This window comes from Balaenoptera borealis (assembly GCF_965194805.1).
Source record: "Balaenoptera borealis genome assembly, chromosome: 1".
Classification (NCBI taxonomy): Eukaryota; Metazoa; Chordata; class Mammalia; order Artiodactyla; family Balaenopteridae; genus Balaenoptera; species Balaenoptera borealis.
In genome coordinates this window covers 136,780,743-136,804,777 of record NC_138860.1, presented here as the reverse complement: position 1 = coordinate 136,804,777, position 24,035 = coordinate 136,780,743, and the positions used below count along the sequence as shown (strand labels likewise).

The 24,035-nt window shown below is 38.0% G+C and overlaps 1 protein-coding gene and 1 long non-coding RNA gene across 2 annotated transcripts in view; one reads left to right on the top strand and one right to left on the bottom strand.

Moving 5' to 3' along the window:
• DYNLT5 (dynein light chain Tctex-type family member 5) overlaps window positions 1-10,229 on the top strand; it is a 28,178-nt gene extending 17,949 nt beyond the window's left edge. Inside the window, exons 4-6 of the mRNA XM_082359414.1 lie at window positions 1,664-1,755; window positions 8,020-8,144; window positions 9,742-10,229. Coding sequence (XP_082215540.1) covers window positions 1,664-1,755; window positions 8,020-8,144; window positions 9,742-9,945 — 421 coding nt within the window. The 3' untranslated portion in view covers window positions 9,946-10,229. The remainder of the gene's footprint in view (window positions 1-1,663; window positions 1,756-8,019; window positions 8,145-9,741) is intronic.
• A 1,726-nt stretch (window positions 10,230-11,955) lies between these two features.
• Window positions 11,956-20,217, bottom strand: LOC309613515. Its single transcript, XR_014235770.1, has 2 exons — window positions 19,349-20,217; window positions 11,956-15,595 (listed from the first exon to the last, which is right to left on the bottom strand). It is a non-coding gene; the product is annotated as an uncharacterized lncRNA (long non-coding RNA).
• Window positions 20,218-24,035: the final 3,818 nt, after the last annotated feature.

Here is a 24,035-nt window from a genome sequence, read left to right as displayed (position 1 = left end):
CCAGTTCCCTTTATCGCTGAAATGGGCAGAATAATGACTCTTTTACTTCCTTAAAGGGGGTATTTTAAAGATAAAATGAGACAATTGATGGAAAATATTTTGCAAAAAAAAAAAGTAGCATATACAATATTGGGGCAGGCTGGCTTATCTTAATATCAAGGGGCTTATGTAACATTGGTTTTTCTAAGCAGAAGCTACCATCTTTGGCGCTGCTCACAACACCTGCAGCCAACGTGGCTAAGTAGGTTGGTTGCTACTTCAAAGGGCAGCAGAAAATTGAGGAAAGCAGGTGTTATAAGAATGAAGACTAACTCACTAATCCAGAAATCCATTGTGGAAAAGCAGCCATAATGTCTTACATCACTTTCTTGGGCTGGGTGGGTAAACCTTAATTTATTGTTTAAATTGTATTAAATGATTTTTAAAATATAATATCCGTGATTTTCTTAAAATAGCAATTTGCAGGAAGCTCACTAACTCCCAACAGCTCAGAACTAAGTATTTAAAACTCCTTGCAGAGAGAAAAAAAAGTCCCCAAAGATTAAGAACAAATATCTCATTCTCATTTAATTAAAGCAAAAACTTAGCCTGCTTATAAAAGTAATCACTCTGAAAACACACACACACACACGCACACACACACACACACTGTTATATCATCTCCTTTGAAATGATATCTGTCTTAACCTCCGTTTCACAGGTGGAGAGAACTGGGGTAGAGATCTGAGACTGCCATTAGTGACGGCTGAATTTTCTCTGATTAAGTAGTGCTGGAGGGACTTTAGGGGTTACTCTTCATTTGGGTCTCCTGTTCAGCACCTGGATAAGCTTATATTGCCTTGGCAACCAAGCCAAAACCCTTTCTTAATGTTGAAAAGGGTGATTGATGCTTATTGATTACTATAGTTTGGGTGAATTGCGGTTTCTCTCATCATGTAGATGAGTTTCTCGTTTTTCTTTTTTCTGCTAAAGGGATTTCATGAGGTACATGAAAGGAGTAAACTCCTTATAATCCCCCATGTATGTAAAGAGCTTGTTGCTCAACATTTTAAGCTTCCTCACATAATCCCCAGTCCCTTTTGTGAGTTCTGTCCACTTTGAGGAGAGACTTTTGCACCTGCAGTAGAGATGCAATTGACAATAGCTTTTGAAACGCGTACAGTCGGCCCTCGGTATCTTCTGAGCATTGGTTCCGGGAGCGCCCCCATGGATACCAAAAGCAGTGGACGCTCAAGTCCCTTACATAAAATGGCGCAGTACAGTTGGCCCTCCATATCCATGGGTTCCGCATCCGCGGATTTAACCAACTGAAATACGTGATTGGTTGAATCCCTGGATGCGAAGGGCTGACTGTACCTACTCCGTTAGCCCACAGATGGAACAACCCATGAATACTTTCGTGAAAATCAAATGCCCCAGGCACTGCACTGGGCTTCAACCACTATATTGAGACCTGCTCCAAGTGACTTCTCTACACTGGTAATATTTCCATCTCTAAAATGTTTTAGACTTTAAATGTATTACCAGGATATTTACAGGGGACTTGCTTGAAATATTTTTAGAGAAAACATAAAACTTTTGTCACATTTTTGCTAACAGCAACATTGTGTTTTGCTATTATTGTTATAGTAACTGTTGAAATTTGTTTTCTCCTTGCTTTTAGCTCTCTGAGTACAGTGTCTTATATGGATGAACCTAGCCAGCGTGAAGATGCCTCTCACCTCGCAGTTCAGATGGAAAACACCTACCAACTGGGTGTGTTATTTTATCACTCCGTCCTATTTAAGACTTCGAATTTCATGGGTAATATTTACTTAAAATAATATCTGATAACCTGGCATTATCTTCAATGCTAGCACAATATAAGGGATCTTAATTAATTGGGTGATTTGGTATTGCTTTAATTTCTTCCTCTGCAAAGTGGGACCAGTATCCATTGCCTACTTTTCTTTATCAGTATTTTCTAAATACCAAGCAAGTCACTAGGCGGCACTGAGGTGTAGTGCGTATTACTGAATTAAGGAGTTCATTGGGTATTTCCAGGTTATCTTGTGGAGTTTTTTATATCTACTTGAGTTAAATGAAAGAGATATGCATTAAAGTTTTACCAGACAAAACCAACCAAGGTTGCTGATGGGTGGAGAAAAAAAGCCTTAAGGCAAAGGCAAATGATTCCTCGTCCCCTGTTGACAGAGATGTTTACCTTTCCCGCAGAGGTTTTGGGTCTTTGAAAACAAAAATCTTTGCACCTGCCCCTATACTCCAGGTGGAGTCCGCAGTGACTATCATTCCCCATTCACATTGCCTCATAGAACTACTTGTTTCCTCTAAATGCGTACCTTCTCACTATTATCTGGATCCATATATAATTACTGCTGTATAGAAATTCCGCAGAGACTTACCAGTGACCAAAGGAAGACTCCATGGGCCAGAGTGGTTTCATCTGTGGTTAGTTAACCTCAGGAAAATTATAGACCATCAGCACATCCCATTAGGCCTTCTAGCCGGTTTTCTACAGTAATCCCCAAGACGACATGGATTATAAGGCTCCATAATTAGTCTTTCTACTGGTATTTTCACAGTGCCTATGGTAGACAACTAATATTCCTGCCAACCAAGATACATTTATACTCCTTCTGGTAGCCTTACCCAGTTTCCTTTGGGGGAGCCCGACCACTGCCATCATTGTCACTTTTGGTCCATAGTATCCTGCTGAAGCTGACACTGGCTTCAGAGATGGAACGGTGACTGATTTGGGGATTTGGTCAAGGCCATCAAAGCCTTTGAGGTTCAATTCAGAAAATGTTGTTTGGGCTGTTGAAGAAGCAGTTCATATCCTGAAACTTGAAAGAATAAGGGCTTATGGCAGCTTTGGCCGTCTTGCCCTCACATGAAGCCTGAGACCAAGTCCTACATCCAGCTGTGTACTCTTAGACTTTTCAGTTAGGCAAACTAAGTTTGGGTCAGGTTTTCCTGTACCTAAAGAGCTTTGCCATTCGGTGCCTATGACTCTGGGCTCTGCATGCTGGAAGGCTTTGAATCTGATTTTCACAAGATAAAGCATTTGAAATATGAAGCCCTGTGTTTCTTCTTCAAAAGGATCTATTTTCATAACATTTCTCCAAATAAACTAAACTGTCTAATCAGTTTTAGAAGTACTGAGTGTTGAAGCAAGTTAGAAAAGTAATTTTAGAAATAGCTTAGTATAAAGTATTTTCCATATTTTCTTTCAAAAAGTCATGTGAATTATTCTTTTGTGATTAAAGTCTTTTATACATGACAATCCATTTTTAAGCATTTAACTAGCTATTTTGTTAATAATCAAAAATGTATTTCCACTTCCCCTTGTTTCTGGGTTTATTTTGCATCTGAAAGAAGATAGTCTATGGGCCTTTGGCAAAGATTTTCTCCTATCTACACAATGAATACTGACCAGAAGAGTGAAGAAAAAATCAATCACCAGTATCACTGTGTTTGCTTTTTCACATGCATCATGTAAACACATCTTAAATGTTTAGCATGTTTGTCCTCCCTTTATCTAAGTAATTACAGCCACCAAGAATGAGATGAATCATAATTTTTTTTTTTTTTTTTTTTTATGGCTGTGTTGGGTCTTCGTTTCTGTGCAAGGGCTTTCTCTAGTTGCGGCGAGTGGGGGCCACTCTTCATCGCGGTGCGCGGGCCTCTCACTGTCGCGGCCTCTCCCGTTGCAGAGCACAGGCTCCAGATGCGCAGGCTCAGTAATTGTGGCTCACAGGCCTAGTTGCTCCGCGGCATGTGGGATCTTCCCAGACCAGGGCTCGAACCCGTGTCCCCCGCATTGGCAGGCAGATTCTCAACCACTGCGCCACCAGGGAAGCCCAATCATAATTTTTAAAAAGGGGGAATGGAAGAATGAAAATATATTTCTCACAATAAAAGCCACTTACCTCTTCCCATTAATTAATTACTGAAACATGAGTACAGAAGAAAATACGGGCTGTAGGGTCCAATGTATATGAATCTGAATACTCATTTCGCCCATTCCTAAATAAATGATGTTTGAGCAAGGGATTCAGCATCCTTGAATCTCAGTTTCTTCATCTGCAAGTAGGGATAATAGTCCACACATCGTAGGGATACTGTGAGAATTAAATGAACTATTGTATTTAAATTGCTTCCCCATTCAGTATGTTATTGCTTCTCAAACTGACTGACTCTAGGTCTTCACCTTAGATCACTAAGAAGAAAAGCCTTCTATGACATCCAACATAATTTCCTATTAAGTATGGAATGAGTTCTCCACAGGACTTTTTCTGGAGCAATGACTATAGAGGTACCTGATTTTTTAAAAACACTGACTGTGAGCACCACATCACGCAAGGGCTATAGGGGACCATCTTTGCTGACACATCGAGACAGTCCACCTGAAGCCAATTATTGAAAAATAGAATCTAAAGACAGAGAGAGAGACATCGTTTGAACTCAACTCCAGTGAGATGAGCGGGCCCTGTCACCAGATGCTCTGTTGGACAGAGTCTGCCAGTCTCTCAGGGCGGACCTTGCTCCACCCTACAGGGTCCTTCCCGCCTGTGGAGGCCTCACTACACCCCTCCTTACACTGTTCTCCATCTTGCTGCCTTCTCAGCAAGAGCAATCCCTATCTCTTTGCTCAGAATAAGGTGGCAACAATAACAGCTACAACACTCTTAATAGCAAAGCTCTAATGAGTGGCTATTTTGTGTGGCAGGCACCGTTCTGAGCATTTTAAATACTTCGTCTCATTTAATCCCAACAAAAAACAATATGTGATCATTCTTATCACTATCCCTATTTGGGAAGCTAAGACACAGATATATTAAATAACCAAATGTTTATCTATTCTCTCTTAAATTTATTTTTATGGACAAGTTTCTCTTTCTTTTTTTTTTTCCATCCTGATACTTATTCAGATCTTTGTTTTTGATTTCTAAAAGCATTTTTTCCTCCTAAAGAAAAAACTTTGCTCTAAAAAAAAAAAGAAATGAAAAAAAGCTTAGGCATTCACATTAGTTGATTCTGAAAGCTTCGGGAGCTTGTTTTGGAAGTCAAATGCTGAATATTGACTCTCTCTCTTTGCCTCTCAGCATCCCAGCCTGAGCAAGGCAATAGATAATTCTGGCTGTATAGGGCCAAGGTCACGAAGAAGTGAGAAAAGAAAAGTTTACTACTATATTTAAAATTCTTTTCAGAATAGAATCTTGTTAATGAGATTAAAAAGACAAACCTGAGCCAAGTGCAGAAAGGGCATTGGTGCAGCTGGACAGTGGGAGATACTAGAAACTGGGACTCAGGTGCCCCCAGGATCCCATCTTTCCAGCCCTAAACTGTGTGAGGCTCCCTCTCTCACCATGGCCTGGCTGCCTTCCCACTATGAGAAACAGCCTCCAGCAGTTCCTGAGAGTCACATGTCATAACTTTTGACACCAAAAAGAGACTGACTTTTTTTTTTTTTCCTAGCTCCAATTTAAAATAAAAATTCCAAGAAAGGACTCTAATTGGCCTGGCTTGCGGCAAGTCCATCAAGGGCCAATCAACCATGATCTGGACTTGGGCTCAAAGAAAATGATGGTAGAGCCTAAAGAACCACATGGTTAGAGTGGGAAGAGGACCAGTTCCCTCCATTTGGGAGATGCTGTTCCCAAATCACAGCGAGGAGGACTAGGCGTAGGCGGACAAATATATGCACTGAAGGAATTTACTATTTTCTGAAGGGAACAATGCATACGGTCGCTATAATACATGGCCGAATTAAGTTCCATGTGAAAGATACAGGTCAAGTTAAGGTAAATGCCATATGAGTGCTTGGTAGGAGGGAATGAAAAAGAGAGGTACCAATCTAAAGGACATAGTCTATTTAATTTAGTCCAAGCTGGTAGTATCATTTTTTAATTTCTTAAGTAGGAAGGGAGAAACCACTCTCAAATTTAGCCTCATTTCACTAGCGTATGCAAGTGGAAATCTTCTAAAACATCCACAGGATGGTGACACAGTAGGTATCTGGGAGCTTGCCTACTGGGGCTGGTGCCCTGTCTCTGACCCCATGAAGCAAGAGCAACCAGGACCAACCCTTCATAGGTTTATAACTGCTTGTCGTTCTCCTGTAGAACAGGGATTCTTGCTGACTAAATACTGGGGTTAATTTTCATACTCATTGTATCAGATGTCTCTGTTTTACTTGTCCACATTCATTCCCCAGGCTGATTTAAATTTAATTGAACAATTCATATATAATCATCAAAATAAAAATACTATTAATTGAGCCCCAGGAGGCTGACCTAACTCAACTCTAGGCACGGGCTGTCACCTTCTGGTTAAGTTCAGCCATCGGGAAACTTCAGCAGGAAGAGAGGAGTGTGAACCCTTGCCTTTGGGCTCATCTTGGGCTGTTTGCATCTATCAACAGAAGGACATAAGCTACTCTTAATGGAGCCCTCTCCACATGGCTCTTCTGGGATCTACTTCCCTTCTCAGACCCCTCAAGCCTGGGGTTGGGATGGGGGTAACACCCTCACTTTCGCAAGCCTAGGGGGATTGGACGTTCCTTCATGATTTCTTTCATCCCGCTCAGACCTTCCTAAGACGTCTCTTTATTAAATCCTCCTGGAATGTCCTAACTTTAATGTGCCATATGTTTCCTTAGACCCTGACTGATACAGTCATTAAAAATAAACACTTAAAAGATACTGATGACTATTAAAAATAGAATTGGTATAATTCTTCATCCATGTCAACTCAGCAAATAATGATCGAGCCTCTGTACACCAGGCTCTGGGCACATAAACATGTTGTGCAATGACAGAGAGATGATGAGGTTAATATTCCTGGGAGGTACAAGTAAGATTCCTGGGGTGCAGGATAAAATCCAGCTGAAGCTTTGCTCTGAAAGTGGATTAAATGTGGTTAAGAATTTAAACTCTCGAGTCAGATAGACCAGGGGGTACATCCCAGCCCTGCCACTGTGTGATTCTAGGCAAGTTACTCAATATATTTAAACCTCTGTTTTCCCATCTGTGAAATGGGGATAACAGTAAGATTCACCCCAGAGATTTATTGGAAGATTATACATATAAAGTAATGAATATAAAATACTTAACACGGTGGCTGACCTGTAGAAAATGCTCAATAAAAGTAGCTGTTATCTGTACAATGGTTATTATCGATAAAATGTTTAATTCTATTTGAATTCAGAAATCATACCTTAAACATTTCTTATGACTTTAGCATTGTATTAGACTCTGAGGAGGATGAAATCTGATCTAGCTTACCAGTTCAAGGGAGAAAGGCAAGTATGCCTTAACCATTATCAGCTGGATTAGGAGCCACGATAGCAGTGGAGACTCAGTGCACTGGGAGTACAGAGAAGAAAGGGATGATTTGCACCTGAGGAGAGGAGGAAATCTACCTGGAGAAGAAGACATTTGAGCTGGCCTTGAAACATGTGTGGGTATTTCTCAGATAAACAGGATGGGGAAGGAAGAGCAAATGTACACATGCATTCTTGAAAGGACAGATGAAGTCCATGAGGCTGGAGCAGCGCTCGTGTGGAGAGCTGTGGTGGTCGGAGAAGAGGCTGTAGGCTGAACCCTAGACTTTGCTGAGGGAAGCACCGTGGTAAGATCTGGGCGTCACCACTCCAGCTGCAGTTTTATAGAGATTGGAGGTGAGAGACGTAAGAGCTGGGGGCCAGTTAGAAAGATGCTGAGACACTGAAATAAGTCATCAGTAGTAGGAACTGGGAAGGAGGATACTTTCAATGTCAGACCTCAACGGTACAGAACACACTCTTGAGGTATCTGGTAAATGGATGAGTCCACAAACCTGTCATCCTCGGCCAGAGAACGTGACTGGAAACCTAACTGGGACCCCTTTTTTCCTTCAGTAGAGGCCATCCAAAAGATTAAATGTCTCCATGTTCCAATACTCTTTCGATAAAGCCATGGGGTCGATGGATGTGATTTGAAATTACTTCTTTGAAAGAAATTCCATCTGTATTTTCAGGTCCTACCAGAAATTTTCCTGTTGTCATTGTCAATCATATTCTGAAAGATGTGTTAACTAACTACCTACAAGAAGAAAAATATGAACCAGAGCTCTGTAGACAGATGACTAAAACGATTTCTGAGGTATGCGTGTGATTTCCCAAAGTGTTAATTATGATGAGAATATTTGCTGAAAGCACAACCCCCTACTTTTTTTTTTTTAAACATCTTTATTGAAGTATAATTGCCTTACAATGGTGTGTTAGCTTCTGCTTTATAACAAAGTGAATCAGTTATACATATACAATATGTTCCCATTTCCCTTCCCTCTTGCATCTCCCTCCCTCCCACCCTCCCCATCCCACCCCTCTAGGTGGTCACAAAGCACCGAGCTGATCTCCCTGTGCTATGCGGCTGCTTCCCACTAGTTATCTATTTTACATTTGGTAGTGTATATATGTCCATGACACTCTCTTACCCTGTCACATCTCACCCCACCCCCTCCCCATATCCTCAAGTCCATTCTCTAGTAGGTCTGTGTCTTTATTCCCGTCTTGCCACTAGGTTCTTCATGGCCTTTTTTTTTTTTTCCTTAGATTCCGTATATATGTGTTAGCATACTGTATTTGTTTTTCTCTTTCTGACTTACTTCACTCTGTATGACAGACTCTAACTCCATCCACCTCATTACAAATACCTCCATTTCATTTCTTTTTATGGCTGAGTAATATTCCATTGTATATATATGCCACATCTTCTTTATCCATTCATCTGTCGATGGACATTTAGGTTGCTTCCATGTCCTGGCTATTGTAAATAGAGCTGCAATGAACATTTTGGTACATGACTCTTTTTGACCTATGGTTTTCTCAGGGTATATGCCCAGTATTGGGATTGCTGGGTCGTATGGTAGTTCTATTTGTAGTTTTTTAAGGAACCTCCATACTACAACCCCCTACTTTTTGATGAAGGCAATTAATTTGCAGTAGCAGTAAAACTGCTTATTTTTATTTTATAAAAATATTTATTAGGTCATATTCTATGTGTGTCTGTGTGTGTGTAAAAAGCCTTTGTCTAATACAATTATTATGTGCATCACTTGCATGTATTCTGTCTAAGAAATGTATAAAACTTCCCCATTTATTTAAAATTTTTATTGTAAAAAATACATTTTAATAATCATTTTGTCTTCCCCAAGGCACCTTCTTTGTATGCCATCAAATGCAAACATTGTGGCCTTTAAATACCTTTCTATTTTTATCAAGTAAAATGCTGGCACTCCATCAGGTTTTCTCTACTTTCTTTTTTATTACAAACTCTCTAATAAGCATTCACGATTAGTCATATTACAGGAGACTCCAGCTGTATGGTCCCTTAGTTAGACATTAACAAGAGGGTATAACTCAAACGCCGACGTTCTTTGAAGGGAAGCCATCTCAACATAGATTTTCAAAGAATGTAATAAATCCATTGAACTCTATTCTCTGGATTATCATTTTTCCATGTGCCTTAGAAAATGTAGATTTCTTGCTGGGGCTATCATTTTGTCCCTAAATGTCCTGTCTTGTGAGGACAGTGCTTGAAGGAAATTATAGCTACCATTCTACAACAATTACTGAAAGGATCCAAAATGTATCATGCTGTTTTCTTCAATTAACTCCACTATATTTATGAGGAAAATTAAAACTCTTACCTTTCAATGTGACTAAGTGAGGACCTTTTTTTTCCTTTTAATGTCTAGGTTATTAAAGCCCAGGTCAAGGACTTGATGACTCCACGATATAAGCTAATTGTGATGGTTCACATTGGACAACTGACTGGCCAGAGCATACTGATTGGAAGCAGATGCCTCTGGGATCCTAAAAATGATACCTTTGCCTCTTACATTTTCAGAAATTCTTCTCTCTTTGCTCTTGCAAATGTCTACACAGTTTACTCTGAGTGACTGAAAACAAGAAATTTAGTTCATACTTTTTAAATCAAGAAATAGGCTGTATCTTTGCACACAAGTTTCACCGCCCAGACGTTTGAGAAAGACTCAACACTAATATTTCAAACAATTGGAAGTTTGGGGACTTTTTCATGCTCTTGTAAGTATGAAAGAGTATACTTACTCTTTGGGGGAGAGAAGTTGGCACAAGAAAGACTCTTGTTTATCCAAAGAAGGAACTAAGTCTTGGTTCTGCTGGATTGTTTTTTCATAGACATAGATTCTTATTAAATATTGCTTTGGGGGCTTCCCTGGTGGCGCAGTGGTTGAGAATCTGCCTGCCAATGCAGGGGACACGGGTTCGAGCCCTGGTCTGGGAAGATCCCACATGCCACGGAGCAACTGGGCCCGTGAGCCACAACTACTGAGCCTGCGCGTCTGGAGCCTGTGCTCTGCAACAAGAGAGGCCGCGATAGTGAGAGGCCTGCGCACCGCGATGAAGAGCGGCCCCCGCTTGCCGCAACTTAGAGAAAGCCCTCGCGCAGAAACGAAGACCCAACACAGCCATAAATAAATAAATAAATAAATAAATAAAATATTAAAAAAAAAATATTGCTTTGGGTACTAATTATTTTAATTATACTTTAATTAGAGAGTTAGAATTCCCTGCATTATTTTTTTAATGAAGAGAAGTCTTAAAAAATATGGCTATGTACCCTGACCAATAAATGACGGTAGCATATTCAATGTGGTATACACAAATGATCAATGTTACTCTGTCTCAGTGCTGTGTATAAAAGAATACTGGTTTTCATTTTGTATTTAATAAGTTAAGCAGCATTCATTAACTGCAATTATTGTTATATGTACCTGACAGTTGAAACTGCTAATGTAGAATTAATGATTTCATAACAATTATCGTAGTCCCACAGGACTGCTGGCTAAAACTAGAAGTTCTTGTGGGTTGCCTGCACTTTACAAAATTGTGGGAGAACCAAATATTAGCTCTTCAATAATGGAAACAACAAAATGAACAAAGGCTTTTTAGGGCACTGAAGTAGAGCTTGTGATATTAAATATACATGATGCTTAATAGTAAGTGTATCTGTAACATAAAATCGTGTATTGGAAAGAGACACTGCCTTTAAATATACACTGCCTGATACACATTTCAATAGGTTTCCTAGGCTAACAGACTTTTACACAAAATATATAGCTGGCAGCTTAACAGATAAAACATGTGTATTTACTATTTTGTTCCTATGAATTTAATACTAAAGTGACCCAGTGTGGTTTTGAATGGATGGCACTAAAATTTACAGGGCTGCAATAGCTTATTATTCTGTGGGTTAATGTAGCTTATAACATGGATCATTTATTTTTATGGAGTTTTCAGCCCTTTGTGTGCATGTAAAATGGTGCTGTGACATTGTTCTTGGATGGTAAGTGGTCTGCCTAGAGGACATTTGTTAAAGGTCAAAGATGAAGTGTACACATATGGAGAAAATTAGTAACTCTATAGTCCTAAGGAAAAAATGATGTGTAATCCATATCAAAATGAACTTAACAAATGGGAAAATAGTCAGTGCTTTATAGTCATGTACTGATGTCTTATTTTTCCCTCAAGATGACGTGTATTTTTTTTTTAAGTATACTTTTTAAATCCCTTTTTTTCTCTTTGTTCTGGCTTTTAAGGTAGCGTTTCAAAATGAATTAGTCAATTTTCATTGTTTTTTTTGTTAGTGCCTTAGTGGGAATATGTCTGTGTAATAATTTATCATAACCAAGATTTGTCAATCTTCATAGCCAGTGTTGAATCTGGATTAGATCATAAGTACAGTACATAAATGAGTTTTATATATTCATTATACATTTATGAACATCTCCCCTCTTAGAACAATAACAGGGGAAATCATATAACAATTTTGCATGAATAAATCAGTATGAAGAAAATTTTTTTAGTATGTAGAAAGTCCATTATAAAAATGTCCTTATTTTTTAGAGTTATAAAACCTCAACCATGAGATAACTTCTTACCATCTGTCCTAGGCTGTATAAGGATTCAAAACCTTACAATATGATGGCAGTTAAAAATCAAAAAAAGGAAGCAGTTTGCCAGCATATTGCTGTGTACTGTAATTCAGATAGTCAATGATGAATTCTAGCAATTATATAACAGCATAAGAATATATAGTAAAAACTTACTAATTGTAACTAACTTGGAGGAATGCTGATTATTTAAAAAAGCTTTGTATTGGGAAATTTTGATAGATGTGTTAGCTAACACCTATTCCAACCAATAAATGTATCAAATTAACATGCTGTATACCTTAAAATTATACAATGTTCTGTCAATTATATCTCAATTTTAAGATAAACATTTTTTGAAAAAAGAAATGACACTAAATTTGAGGGAATTGTTTTACTTGGAAACCCACTGAACTTTCCTGGTGTTTTTTCTTCTCAATAGATGTTCCTAAAGTGTCATCCCTTCCTCACAGCCTTCACTCATGCTTGTGTCTAGCTCAGAACACCCTCCTTCCACTTATAGCAGCTTCCTTCCATTTTCAGCATTAAACTCAGGTCTCACCTTTTCTCTAAATCTTTCTCCATTCATTTCTCCCCTCCCATCCTCACTCTTCTTTCATCACTCTCATGGCTGAGCCCCTGATTCTTCTCTAGCTGAGTTTTGAATAAGAGCTTTGTTTCCCTTACTAGATTGAAAACATCTTGAGTATATGGACCACATATCCTGACACCTAAGAATAAAATGTAATACATCTTAACTTTTCAAGAAAGAATCGTAAGCATTGATAGTACTATGCTACATAATTACCAACCAAAAAGGTAATAGGACACAGAGTTCAACCCTAGAGGACCTAGGATCCTATAGGGGTGATAAGTATACAAGTGACCATGGTACAGGCTAGAATATGTTTTCATAAGAAAAGTTCAGAATATCTTTATATAATTAAGGGAATCAGGGAAGGCTTCATGAAGGAAGAAGCACTTATCTATACTATGAAGGCGACAAGTAGAATTTCAACAGACACAGAAGTTCAGAATACAGGAAGAAGTCTAGACTGGATAAAACACAGTGTTCATGAAGATAAGTGGTTGGAACTAAGATTGGTAACCTGAATGTCTGAGTACGAAAATGACACTCAGACCATGGGTAGCCATCAAAGGCTTTTCATTAGGCTGATAGTATACAGGAAGTGACTCTTTAAGAAGATGAATGCTTCAGTAAAGAGCAGGAAGACCACTGAGGAGAGGTGACAGGTAATGAGGGGCTGAACTCAGCGGTGCCATTGAAATGGAAAGGAGAAGACAGTTGTATGAGCATTTTAGGGACAAAGTCTACATAATCAGGCAAAGAGGAAGGAGTCAGAGGTAATTAAGGCCAAGTGAAAAGGTGGTTGAAAGTTTCAAGCTCTGATGTTTGCAGCCTCAGATCTGAGTCCTTCCATCCCAGTCACTAGTTAAGTGATCTTAAATAAATCACCAACCCCACTAAGCTGCAGCTTCCCCATCTTAAAGTACAGTAATGATAGTTCTGGTACCTACCTCACAGGGTTTGGGTGAGAATTAAATCCATATGTTAGCTAAGCTCTTCACCGCACCATGCCTAAAAGGAAGCCCTATGATTGCAGCTCCTATGATTGCAGTTGAAAGTCTGAGTCTGAGTAACCAGATCAATGGTCCTCCTAGCAAAAATAAAGTCAGCAGGAAGAATTTGAAGACTAAAATACTAAGCTTGATTTTGCACTTGTTGAATTTAAGTTAATAATGGGATATTCAGTTGGAGATTGCCTCAGGCAGCTGAAAAAGTGGGACTGGAGCTGAGTTACAACATCAAGGTGAGAAATTTAGACTTGGCAGACCTCCAAATTGAGACCTAATATCTTCCTCCTGCTTTATAAAATATTCATTAGCAGCAGCTTCAGCAAGTATAGTCAGTACTAGTAGCAAATTACTGAAAATTCAGTTAACTCTAGGAATGTCAGCAGGAAACCTTCCCCAAAATCAATAGAGAAATTTTTCCCAAAATCAAAATTAAATGATATCTTCTTTTTTTTCTTCATTAAAAAAAAAATTCTATATGATCGGTTTCTGTTGTCAGACATCACAAGAAATATAAAGGTTCAGTCCTAAATGCATCAGCACCTTAAATAGAAGGGTCAATGCTGTCGTCTGATGTCATCCTTAGTAAAACAACCTTAAAGAAAACACATAATAAAAGGTCCTTACAGATTACGTGTCGGGAAATTGAGCTATCTCAGCTCATTGATTTTTTAGAAACTCTTGGGAATTATCCAGTACGTGGGTTGGTTTACAAAACAACAGTTGAGAAATCAGAACTTTTAAATCTAGCCATTTTAGAGAGTGAATACTTTCCTTTTGGGACCATGACTTGACCTATCTTTCTAGATATTATCAAAAAATGAATTAAGAAAACTCAATATTAAATAGTTTTGATAATTTACTGTGCTTTTTTGCTCCTGCAATTCTTAAATAAGTGGCCTGCCCCGCTGCCTCTGACTTTCTCTGCTGCTCTTACTTTCACCTCCTGCAATCCAGATCTCAGCCCCACCAATATGTTGCTTTCACAAACGCTGGAAGTGGTGCCTGGGGCCAAATGTGCCAAACATTCCTCCAGCTGCATTCCACCTCAGTTCTCTTCTGAATTCATTTCTTTTGAGCAGCAATGTGATATAGGTTTGTTTGATTGTTTGCTTGCTTGCTTGCTTGTTTGTTTGTTTTAAATCGCAGATTTGACAGATACATATCTCATTTTAGCTTCCAGACCTTACTAGCTGTGTGACTTTGGGCAAAGTGACTAGTGTCTGCAGCCTCAGTTTTCTCAAAGGTAAAAATGATTGTAACAGTGATTGCTACTTATCACTGATCAATGATCGGTGATCACTACTTCTGTTGTTGCCGTGAAGACCGAAAGGGAAAGTGTATGTAAAACATCTGACCCATCGTGGAAAGCTCCCTCTCCACCTCCAACTTCTTTATGCAGAACCTGTTTTCCTAAAGAATTGAGCATATATTTTAGCAATTTCTGCTCTCCACTATACTCCCTAGATTACTTTTTTTTCTTTTAAAAGTTTTAATCACCTGTTTCTACCTTCTTTGAGTCAGAAACACTGAATTATTTCTCAAGTCCACATTTATTATTAAATACTATTCATCCCCAAATTTAATCTCTTTTTGCTAACTTCTGCCTATTTTTTTATACTTCTTCTGATCAGATGTCTTGCCTCCCACTTTAGGACTTTCGTAGTCCCTTTTAATATTTTTGCTTACGCTACTTATCTACTTATTTTTTCCTGTCTTAGTGTCCATTTGAATTTACATGTTCTCTTCCCTTCTTCGCATACATGAACACATATTACCAGAAGGTTTATTAAAGCTTAACTATGCTAAGTGTCTGACTAAAGTTTCCTGAAATCTCTTCTCAGTTTCTTTCCTTGCTAATTTAACTACCATGCACAATTTTTTATATTTTTATTTTAGTGCAAGGCATAACTGGAAACTTGTGGTTCTCTACCCACCCACTAGGCCATTTTCCTACTTAGCAAGGCAGGGAACTAGTATAACCAGTATGGGAAGCACTAAGCCACACTTTCCATTCGTAATCAAAAAAGAAAGTCTGTTGCTTCCCACAGACAACGATGAGGGTGGATCATCTAACCATCAAAAGGACAGACTATCCAGACTGATTTGTGCAGAGAGTGCTGAGAAATCATTTTTTAAATTCATATGAGAAATATTAACCTTAGAGAGTCATTCCATTTTGGAAATAAAGAAAAATAGTCTATACATTAATTATAGGAAATACATTATCTTTTTATTTTTCTTTGAGGAAATTTATTCTATAGTAAGAACTATACTTTGGTAGGACAGCTAAAAAATTAAAAATACAGCTAAACTTTTTATTTGTATCCCAGTTTACAAGCACAAGCAAAGCCTTCTAAGGACACATTCTAGAGAGTTGGGTCAACCAGAGGATATTAGAATGTTCTTAATCATAGGTCAGCAAAGTGTAAAGGGCTGGACAGTAAATATTATCAGCCTTGCAAACCATGCAGTCTCTGTCACAACTACTCAACTCTGCCATCAAAGTACAAAAATAGTCAGGGACAATAAGTAACAAAATAAGTGTGGCAGTGTTCTAACGAAACTTTATTTATGTAACTGAAAGTTTAATTTTATTTAATTCTCATATATCATGAAAAGTTATTCTTCTTCTGATTTCTTTATCAACCGTCTAAAAAGTAAAAACCCTTCTTAGCATGTGAGCCGTAAAAATCAGATGGTAGGGCAGATTTGACCCCAAGGCCATGGTTTGACTGACCTAGTTCTAAAGGATTCATCTTAGTGGAGGAGGGGAATTGGAATTATAAAAGAGAGAAGTCAAGATTTTTGTACGTCTAATAGAAAGTGGAAAGTAACCAGCAATGAAATGGAAAAGCACAGTAACATTTCTAAATTAACAAGTGAGGAAGGGGAATTGGTCGTGCAAACAAAAAAATTAAAATAAATACTAGATTGTATAGAATATAATCAGCTATATTAAGTACCACTCATTAAACATGAATTGGCTTGTTTAACAAATAAAAGCCAGCTACATGTGACTTTGAGAATACACACTGAAAACCAAAAGACAAGAAAAGTAGGAGTTAAAGTTCAGTTAAGTTTGAAATTTTAGTCAAAGATATACCACAGAAATACGAGCAAAAAGGCAATGTTAATACTAATATTAGACAAAGTAAATTTCAAGGCCAAAAGCATTAAATAGAAAAGGAATGATATCTGCTATGGACTTAATTGTGTCCCCTTGCAAATTAATATGTTGAAGTTCTAATCCCCATTGTGACTATATTTGGAGATTAGGACATTGCAGGTAATTAAGATTAAATGGAGGGCTTCCCTGGTGGTGCAGTGGTTAAGAATCCACCTGCCAATTAAGGGGACATGGGTTCGAGCCCTGGTCCAGGAAGATCCCACATGCCGCGGAGCAGCTAAACCCATGCGCCACAACTACTGAGCCCACACTCCAGAGCCCACAAGCCACAACTCCTGAAGCCCGGGTGCCTAGAGCCCATGCTCTGCAACAAGAGAAGCCACCACCATGAGAAGCCCGTGCTCCACAACAAAGAGTAGCCCCCACTCACCTCAACTAGAGAAAGCCCATGCAGAGCAACAAAGACCCAACTCAGCCAAAAATAAATAAATAAAATAAATACATTAGAAAAATAAAAAAGATTAAGTGGAGTCATAAGCGTGAGGCCCTAACCTGATAGAATTAGTGGCCTTATAAGTAGCGGAAAAGAGAATGATTCCCGCCCCCCCGCCCCCACCACAGGCCTACACATTGAGGATAGGCCATATGAGGACACTGGACAAAGCCGGCAGTCTGCAAGCCAGGAAGAGAGCTCTCAACAGAAACCAGCCCTTCCAGACCTTGATCTGGGGCTTCTAGCCACCAGAACTATAAGAAAATAAATCACTGTTGTTTAAGCCACCCAGTGTATGGTATGTTGTTATGGCAGGTTGAGCTAACTAACACAATTTCACATAAGAACAAAGGATACAGTTCATAAAGAAGGTAAAACAATCATCAAATTTTGTATATTAAATAACAGCAAGTAAAGCAGTATTGATATAAGAAAAAGCAGATTTCCAAGTTTAAAAGTATTAGACAAAACAAAGAAAAATACTGTTTAATAGTAGAGATAGAACTTGAAGGGGGTATAACAACAGTAAATCTTTATGCATCCAATAATCACAGTCATACATAAAGTAAAAATTCCTAAAAATAAAAGAACCTGATAAATCATAATTAAATTAAGAGATTTTAATGGTTCTTTTATGGAGTCTTAAAAAAGGCAAAAAATAAGCAAGATATGGAGAATTTTAATAATATTTTTTAAAAACTTGATTTAGCAGTTACAGGCAGAAAGAAGGACATGCCCTAAGATAGAGAATACTCACTTTCATCTGATGTGTTAGGTCAGTGTTTAGGGTTGAACTGTGTCCTCAGAAAAGATATGTAAAGTTCCTACCTGCTGATACCTGTGAATCTGACCTTATTTGGAAATATGGTCTTTACAGATATAATTAAAATGTAAGTTAAGATGAGGTCATATTGGAGTAATGTGGTCCCTTAGCTTAAATGAGTGATGTCCTCATAAGGAGTGAACAAGCGATACAAGACAGCCCTATACAGAGAGGAGAACATATCTATGTGACAACAGAGGCAGAAATTGGAGTGATGTGTCTACAAGTCAAGAAATGGCAAGAACTGCAAGCAACACTGGAAGCTGAGAGAAGAACATGGAACTGATTCTCCCCTAGAGCCTTCAAAGAGCATGGCCCTGATGGTACCTTGATTTCAAACTTCTAGCCTCCAGAACTATGAGAGAATTAATGTCTGCTTTTTTAAGCCTCCCAGCTTGTGGCAGTTTTTTATGACAGCTCTTGAAACAGTTAGCTTCCCCAGAACAGGGTCTGAAACATTGAGGGAGTGTTTTTGAGGAGGAATAGAGAAAGGAAAGCCAGATAGGAAGGAGCTATGCAAAGCATGTGCTCTCAGCTGGAGTTTAGGTTCATCCTGGAGCCCTGGAGCAGGAGCTGCACCACATTGCTGGTTCTGCCTTGACAAAAGGGGGTTGGCCCTTTGTACTCTGTGTAACTCAGTCATTACCTGTTGCTGATCCCTAAGTGGGGGGGGGGGGGGGGCAGAGAGAGAGGCACATATTCTCCTTAGTGAGGCACCTCCATTTGGCCAGAACAGTTCTCTAAAAAGGGGAAAGCTGTGAGCTATTAACAGCCAATACTCACAACATCAACTATATATTATGTACCTGGACATTTTTTTTTATTGTTTTGGCTCCCAGAAAAACTTTAATAAATTCCAAAAATTAGAGAATTTACAGGACTTAATCTGTGATCATAAACTTCTAAACCTACAAATCAAAAATCAGGGACTAAGAAAACAAATTGTATTATTTTGAAATTATGAGACTCTCCCAAATAATTCCTTAAGTCAAAGATGAAGAAAAAACTAAAACTGAAAAGAATTTAAAACATAATAAGAAGGTAAATGCTTCATAATAAAACCCATGGACATAGCTGAAGATATACTCAGACATATGTTTTTAGACTTAAACACATTAGTGAGTAAAAAAGGAAGGAAAAAGATAACATTAGTAATTAAGAAAGCATTTCAGAACAAACAAAACAAATAAAAGGGAGATTTACATAGAAAAATAGAGAGATATCTACAGACAAAAAATGAAACAAATTAAATAAAAATTTAAAAACTAGTAAAAAAGTACAATTTTTTCTTTCAGAAGACTAACAGGATCAGGAAACTTGCACAAGCCTCTTAGATAGCCTCATCTACCAGAGGGCAGACAGCAGAAGCAAAAAGAACTACAATCCTGCAGCCTGTGGAACAAAAACCACATTCACAGAAAGATAGACAAGATGAAAAGGCAGAGGGCTATGTACCAGATGAAGGAACAAGATAAAACCCCAGAAAAGCAACTAAATGAAGTGGAGATAGGCAACCTTCCAGAAAAAGAATTCAGAATAATGATAATGAAGATGATCCAGGACCTCGGAAAAAGAATGGAGGCAAAGATCGAGAAGATGCAAGAAATGTTTAACAAAGACCTAGAAGAATTAAAGAACAAACAAACAGAGATGAACAATACAATAACTGAAATGAAAAGTACACTAGAAGGAATCAATAGCAGAATAACTGAGGCAGAAGAACCGATAAGTGACCTGGAAGACAGAATGGTGGAATTCACTGCTGTGGAACAGAATAAAGAAAAAAGAATGAAAAGAAATGAAGACAGCCTAAGAGACCTCTGGGACAACATTAAACGCAACAACATTCGCATCATAGGGGTCCCAGAAGGAGAAGAGAGAGAAAGGACCCGAGAAAATATTTGAAGAGATTATAGTCGAAAACTTCCCTAATATGGGAAAGGAAATAGCCACCCAAGTCCAGGAAGCGCAGTGAGTCCCATACAGGATAAACCCAAGGAGAAACATGCCAAGACACATAGTAATCAAGTTGGCAAAAATTAAAGACAAAGAAAAATTATTGAAAGCAGCAAGGGAAAAATGACAAACAACATACAAGGGAACTCCCATAAGGTTAACAGCTGATTTCTCAGCAGAAACTCTACAAGCCACAAGGGAGAGGCATAATATACTTAAAGAGATGAAAGGGAAGAACCTACAACCAAGATTACCCTACACGGCAAGGATCTCATTCCGATTTGATGAAGAAATCAAAAGCTTTACAGACAAGCAAAAGCTAAGAGAATTCAGCACCACCAAACCAGCTCTACAACAAATGCTAAAGGAACTTCTCTAAGTGGGAAACACAAGAGAAGAAAAGGACCCACAAAAAAAACCCCAAAACAATTAAGAAAATGGTCATAGGAACATACATATCAATAATTACCTTAAACGTGAATGGATTAAATGCTCCAACAAAAAGACACAGGCTTGTTGAATGGATACAAAAACAAGACCCATATATATGCTGTCTACAAGAGACCCTCTTCAGACCTAGGGACACATACAGACTGAAAGTGAGGGGATGGAAAAAGATATTCCATGCAAATGGAAATCAAAAGAAAGCTAGACTGGCAATACTCATATCAGATAAAAGAGACTTTAAAATAAAGAATGTTACAAGAGACAAGGAAGGACACTACATAATGATCAAGGGATCAATCCAAGAAGAACATGTAACAATTATAAATATATATGCACCCAACATAGGAGCACCTCAATACATAAGGCAACTGCTAACAGCTATAAAACAGGATATCGACAGTAACACAATAAGAGTGGGGGACTTTAACACCTCACTTACACCAATGGACAGATCATCCAAAATGAAAATAAATAAGGAAACAGAAGATTTTTTTTGAATTTTATTTTATTTATTTTTTTATACAGCAGGTTCTTATTAGTCATCAATTTTATACACATCAGTGTATACATGTCCATCCCAATCGCCCAATTCATCACACCACCACCACCACCCCACCGCCACTTTCCCACCTTGGTGTCCATACGTTTGTTCTCTACATCTGTGTCTCAATTTCTGCCCTGCAAACTGATTCATCTGTACCATTTTTCTAGGTTCCACATACATGCATTAATATACAATACTTGTTATTCTCTTTCTGACTTACTTCACTCTGTATGACAGTCTCTAGATCCATCCACGTCTCAACAAATGACCCAATTTCGTTCCTTTTCATGGCTGAGTAATATTCCATTGTATATATGTACCACAACTTCTTTTTCCATTTGTCTGTCGATGGGCATTTAGGTTGCTTCCATGACTTGGCTATTGTAAATAGTGCTGCAATGAATATTCGGGTGCATGTGTCTTTTTGAATTATGGTTTTCTCTGGGTATATGCCCAGTACTGGGATTGCTGGATCATATGGTAATTCTCTTTTTAGTTTTTTAAGGAACCTCCATACTGTTCTCCATAGTGGCTGTATCAATTTACATTCCCACCAACAGTGCAAGAGTGTTCCCTTTTCTCCACACCCTCTCCAGCATTTGTTGTTTGTAGATTTTCTGATGATGCTCATTCTAACTGGTGTGAGGTGATACCTCGTTGTAGTTTTGATTTGCCTTTCTCTAATAATTAGTGATGTTGAGCATCTTTTCATGTGCTTCTGGGCCATCTGTATGTCTTCTTTGGAGAAATGTCTATTTAGCTCTTCTGCCCATTTTTGGATTGGGTTGTTTGTTTTTTTAATATTGAGCTGCGTGAGCTGTTTATATATGTGGAGATTAATCCTTTGTACATTGATTTGTTTGCAAATATTTTCTCCCATTCCGGGAGTTGTCTTTTCATCCTGTTTGTAGTTTCCTTTGCTGTGCAAAAATTTTAGGTTTCATTAGGTCCCATTTGTTTATTTTTGTTTTTATTTCCATTACTCTATGAGGTGGATCAAAAAAGATTTTGCTGTGATTTATGTCAAAAAGTGTTCTTCCTATGTTTTCCTCTAAGAGTTTTATAGTGTCCGGTCTTATATTTAGGTCTCTAATCCATTTTGAGCTTACTTTTGTGTATGGTGTTAGGGAGTGTTCTAATTTCATTCTTTTATATGTAGCTGTCCAGTTTTCCCAGCACCACTTATTGAAGAGACTGTCTTTTCTCCATAGTATATCTTTGCCTCCCTTGTCATAGATTAGTTAACCATAAGTGCGTGGGTTTATCTCTGGGCTTTCTATCCTGTTCCATGGATCTATGTTTCTGTTTTGTGCCAGTACCATATTGTCTTGATTACTGTAGCTTTGTAGTGTTGTCTGAAGTCAGGAAGTCTGATCCCTCCACCTCCTTTTTTTTCCCTCAAAACTGCTTTGGCGATTTGGAGTCTTTTGTGTCTCCATACAAATTTTAAGATTTTTTGTTCTAGTTCTGTAAAAAGTGCCATTGGTAATTTGATAGGGATTGCATTGAATCTGTGGATTATTTTGGGTAGTATAGTCATTTTCACAATATTGATTCTGCCAATCCAAGAACATGGTATACCTCTCCATCTGTTGGTATCATCTTTAATTTCTTTCATCAGTGTCTTATAGTTTTCTGCATACAGGTCTTTTGTCTCCCTAGGTAGGTTTATTCCTAGGTATTTTATTCTTTTTGTTGCAATGGTAAATGGGAGTGTTTCATTAATTTCTCTTTCAGATTTTTCATCATTAGTATATAGGAATGCAAGAGACTTCTGTGCATTAATTTTGTATCCTGCAACTTTACCAAATTCATTGATTAGCTCTAGTAGTTTTCTGGTGACATCTTTAGGATTATCTATGTATAGTATCATGTTATCTGCAAACAGTGACAGTTTTACTTCTTCTTTTCCAACTTGTATTCCTTTTATTTCTTTTTCTTCTCTGATTGCCATGGCTAGGACTTCCAAAACTATGTTGAGTAATAGTGGTGAGAATGGACATCCTTGTCTTGTTCCTGATCTTAGAGGAAATTCTTTCCGTTTTTCATTGTTGAGAATGATGTTTGCTGTGGATTTGTTGTATATTGCCTTTATGATGTTGAGGTAGGTTCCCTCTGTGCCCACTTTCTGGAGAGTTTTTATCATAAATGGGTGTTGAATTTTGTCAAAAGTTTTTCTGCATCTATTGAGATGATCATATGGTTTTTATTCTTCAATTTGTTAATATGATGTATCATATTGATTGATTTGTGTATATTGAAGAATCCTTGCATCCCTGGGATAAATCCCACTTGATCATGGTGTATGATCCTTTTAACGTGTTGTTGGATTCTGTTTGCTAGTATTTTGTTGAGGATTTTTGCATCTATATTCATCAGTGATATTGGTCTGTAGTTTTCTTTTTTTGTATTATCTTTGTCTGGTTTTGGTATCAGGGTGATGGTGGCCTCATAGAATGAGTTTGGGAATGTTCCTTCCTCTGCAATTTTTTGGAAGAGTTTGAGAAGGATGGGTGTTAGCTCTTCTCTAAATGTTTGATAGAATTCACCTGTGAAGCCATCTGGTCCTGGGCTTTTGTTTGTTGGAAGATTTTTAATCACAGTTTCAATTTCATTGCTTGTGATTGGTCTGCTCATATTTTCTCTTTCTTCCTGGTTCAGTCTTGGAAGGTTATACCTTTCTAAGAATTTGTCCTTTTCTTCCAGGTTGTCCATTTTATTGGCATAGAGTTGCTGGTAGTAGTCTCTTAGGATGCTTTGTATTTCTGCAGTGTCTGTTGTAACTTCTCCTTTTTCATTTCTAATTTTATTGATTTGAGTCCTCTCCCTCTTTTTCTTCATGAGTCTGGCTAATGGTTTATCAATTTTGTTTATCTTCTCAAAGAACCAGCTTTTGGTTTTATTGATCTTTGCTACTGTTTTCTTTGTTTCTATTTCATTTATTTCTGCTCTGATCTTTATGATTTCTTTCCTTCTGCTAACTTTGGGTTTTGTTTGTTCTTCTTTCTCTAGTTCCTTTAGGGGTAACGTTAGATTGTTGATTTGAGATTTTTCTTGTTTCTTTAGGTAGGCTTGTATAGCTATAAAC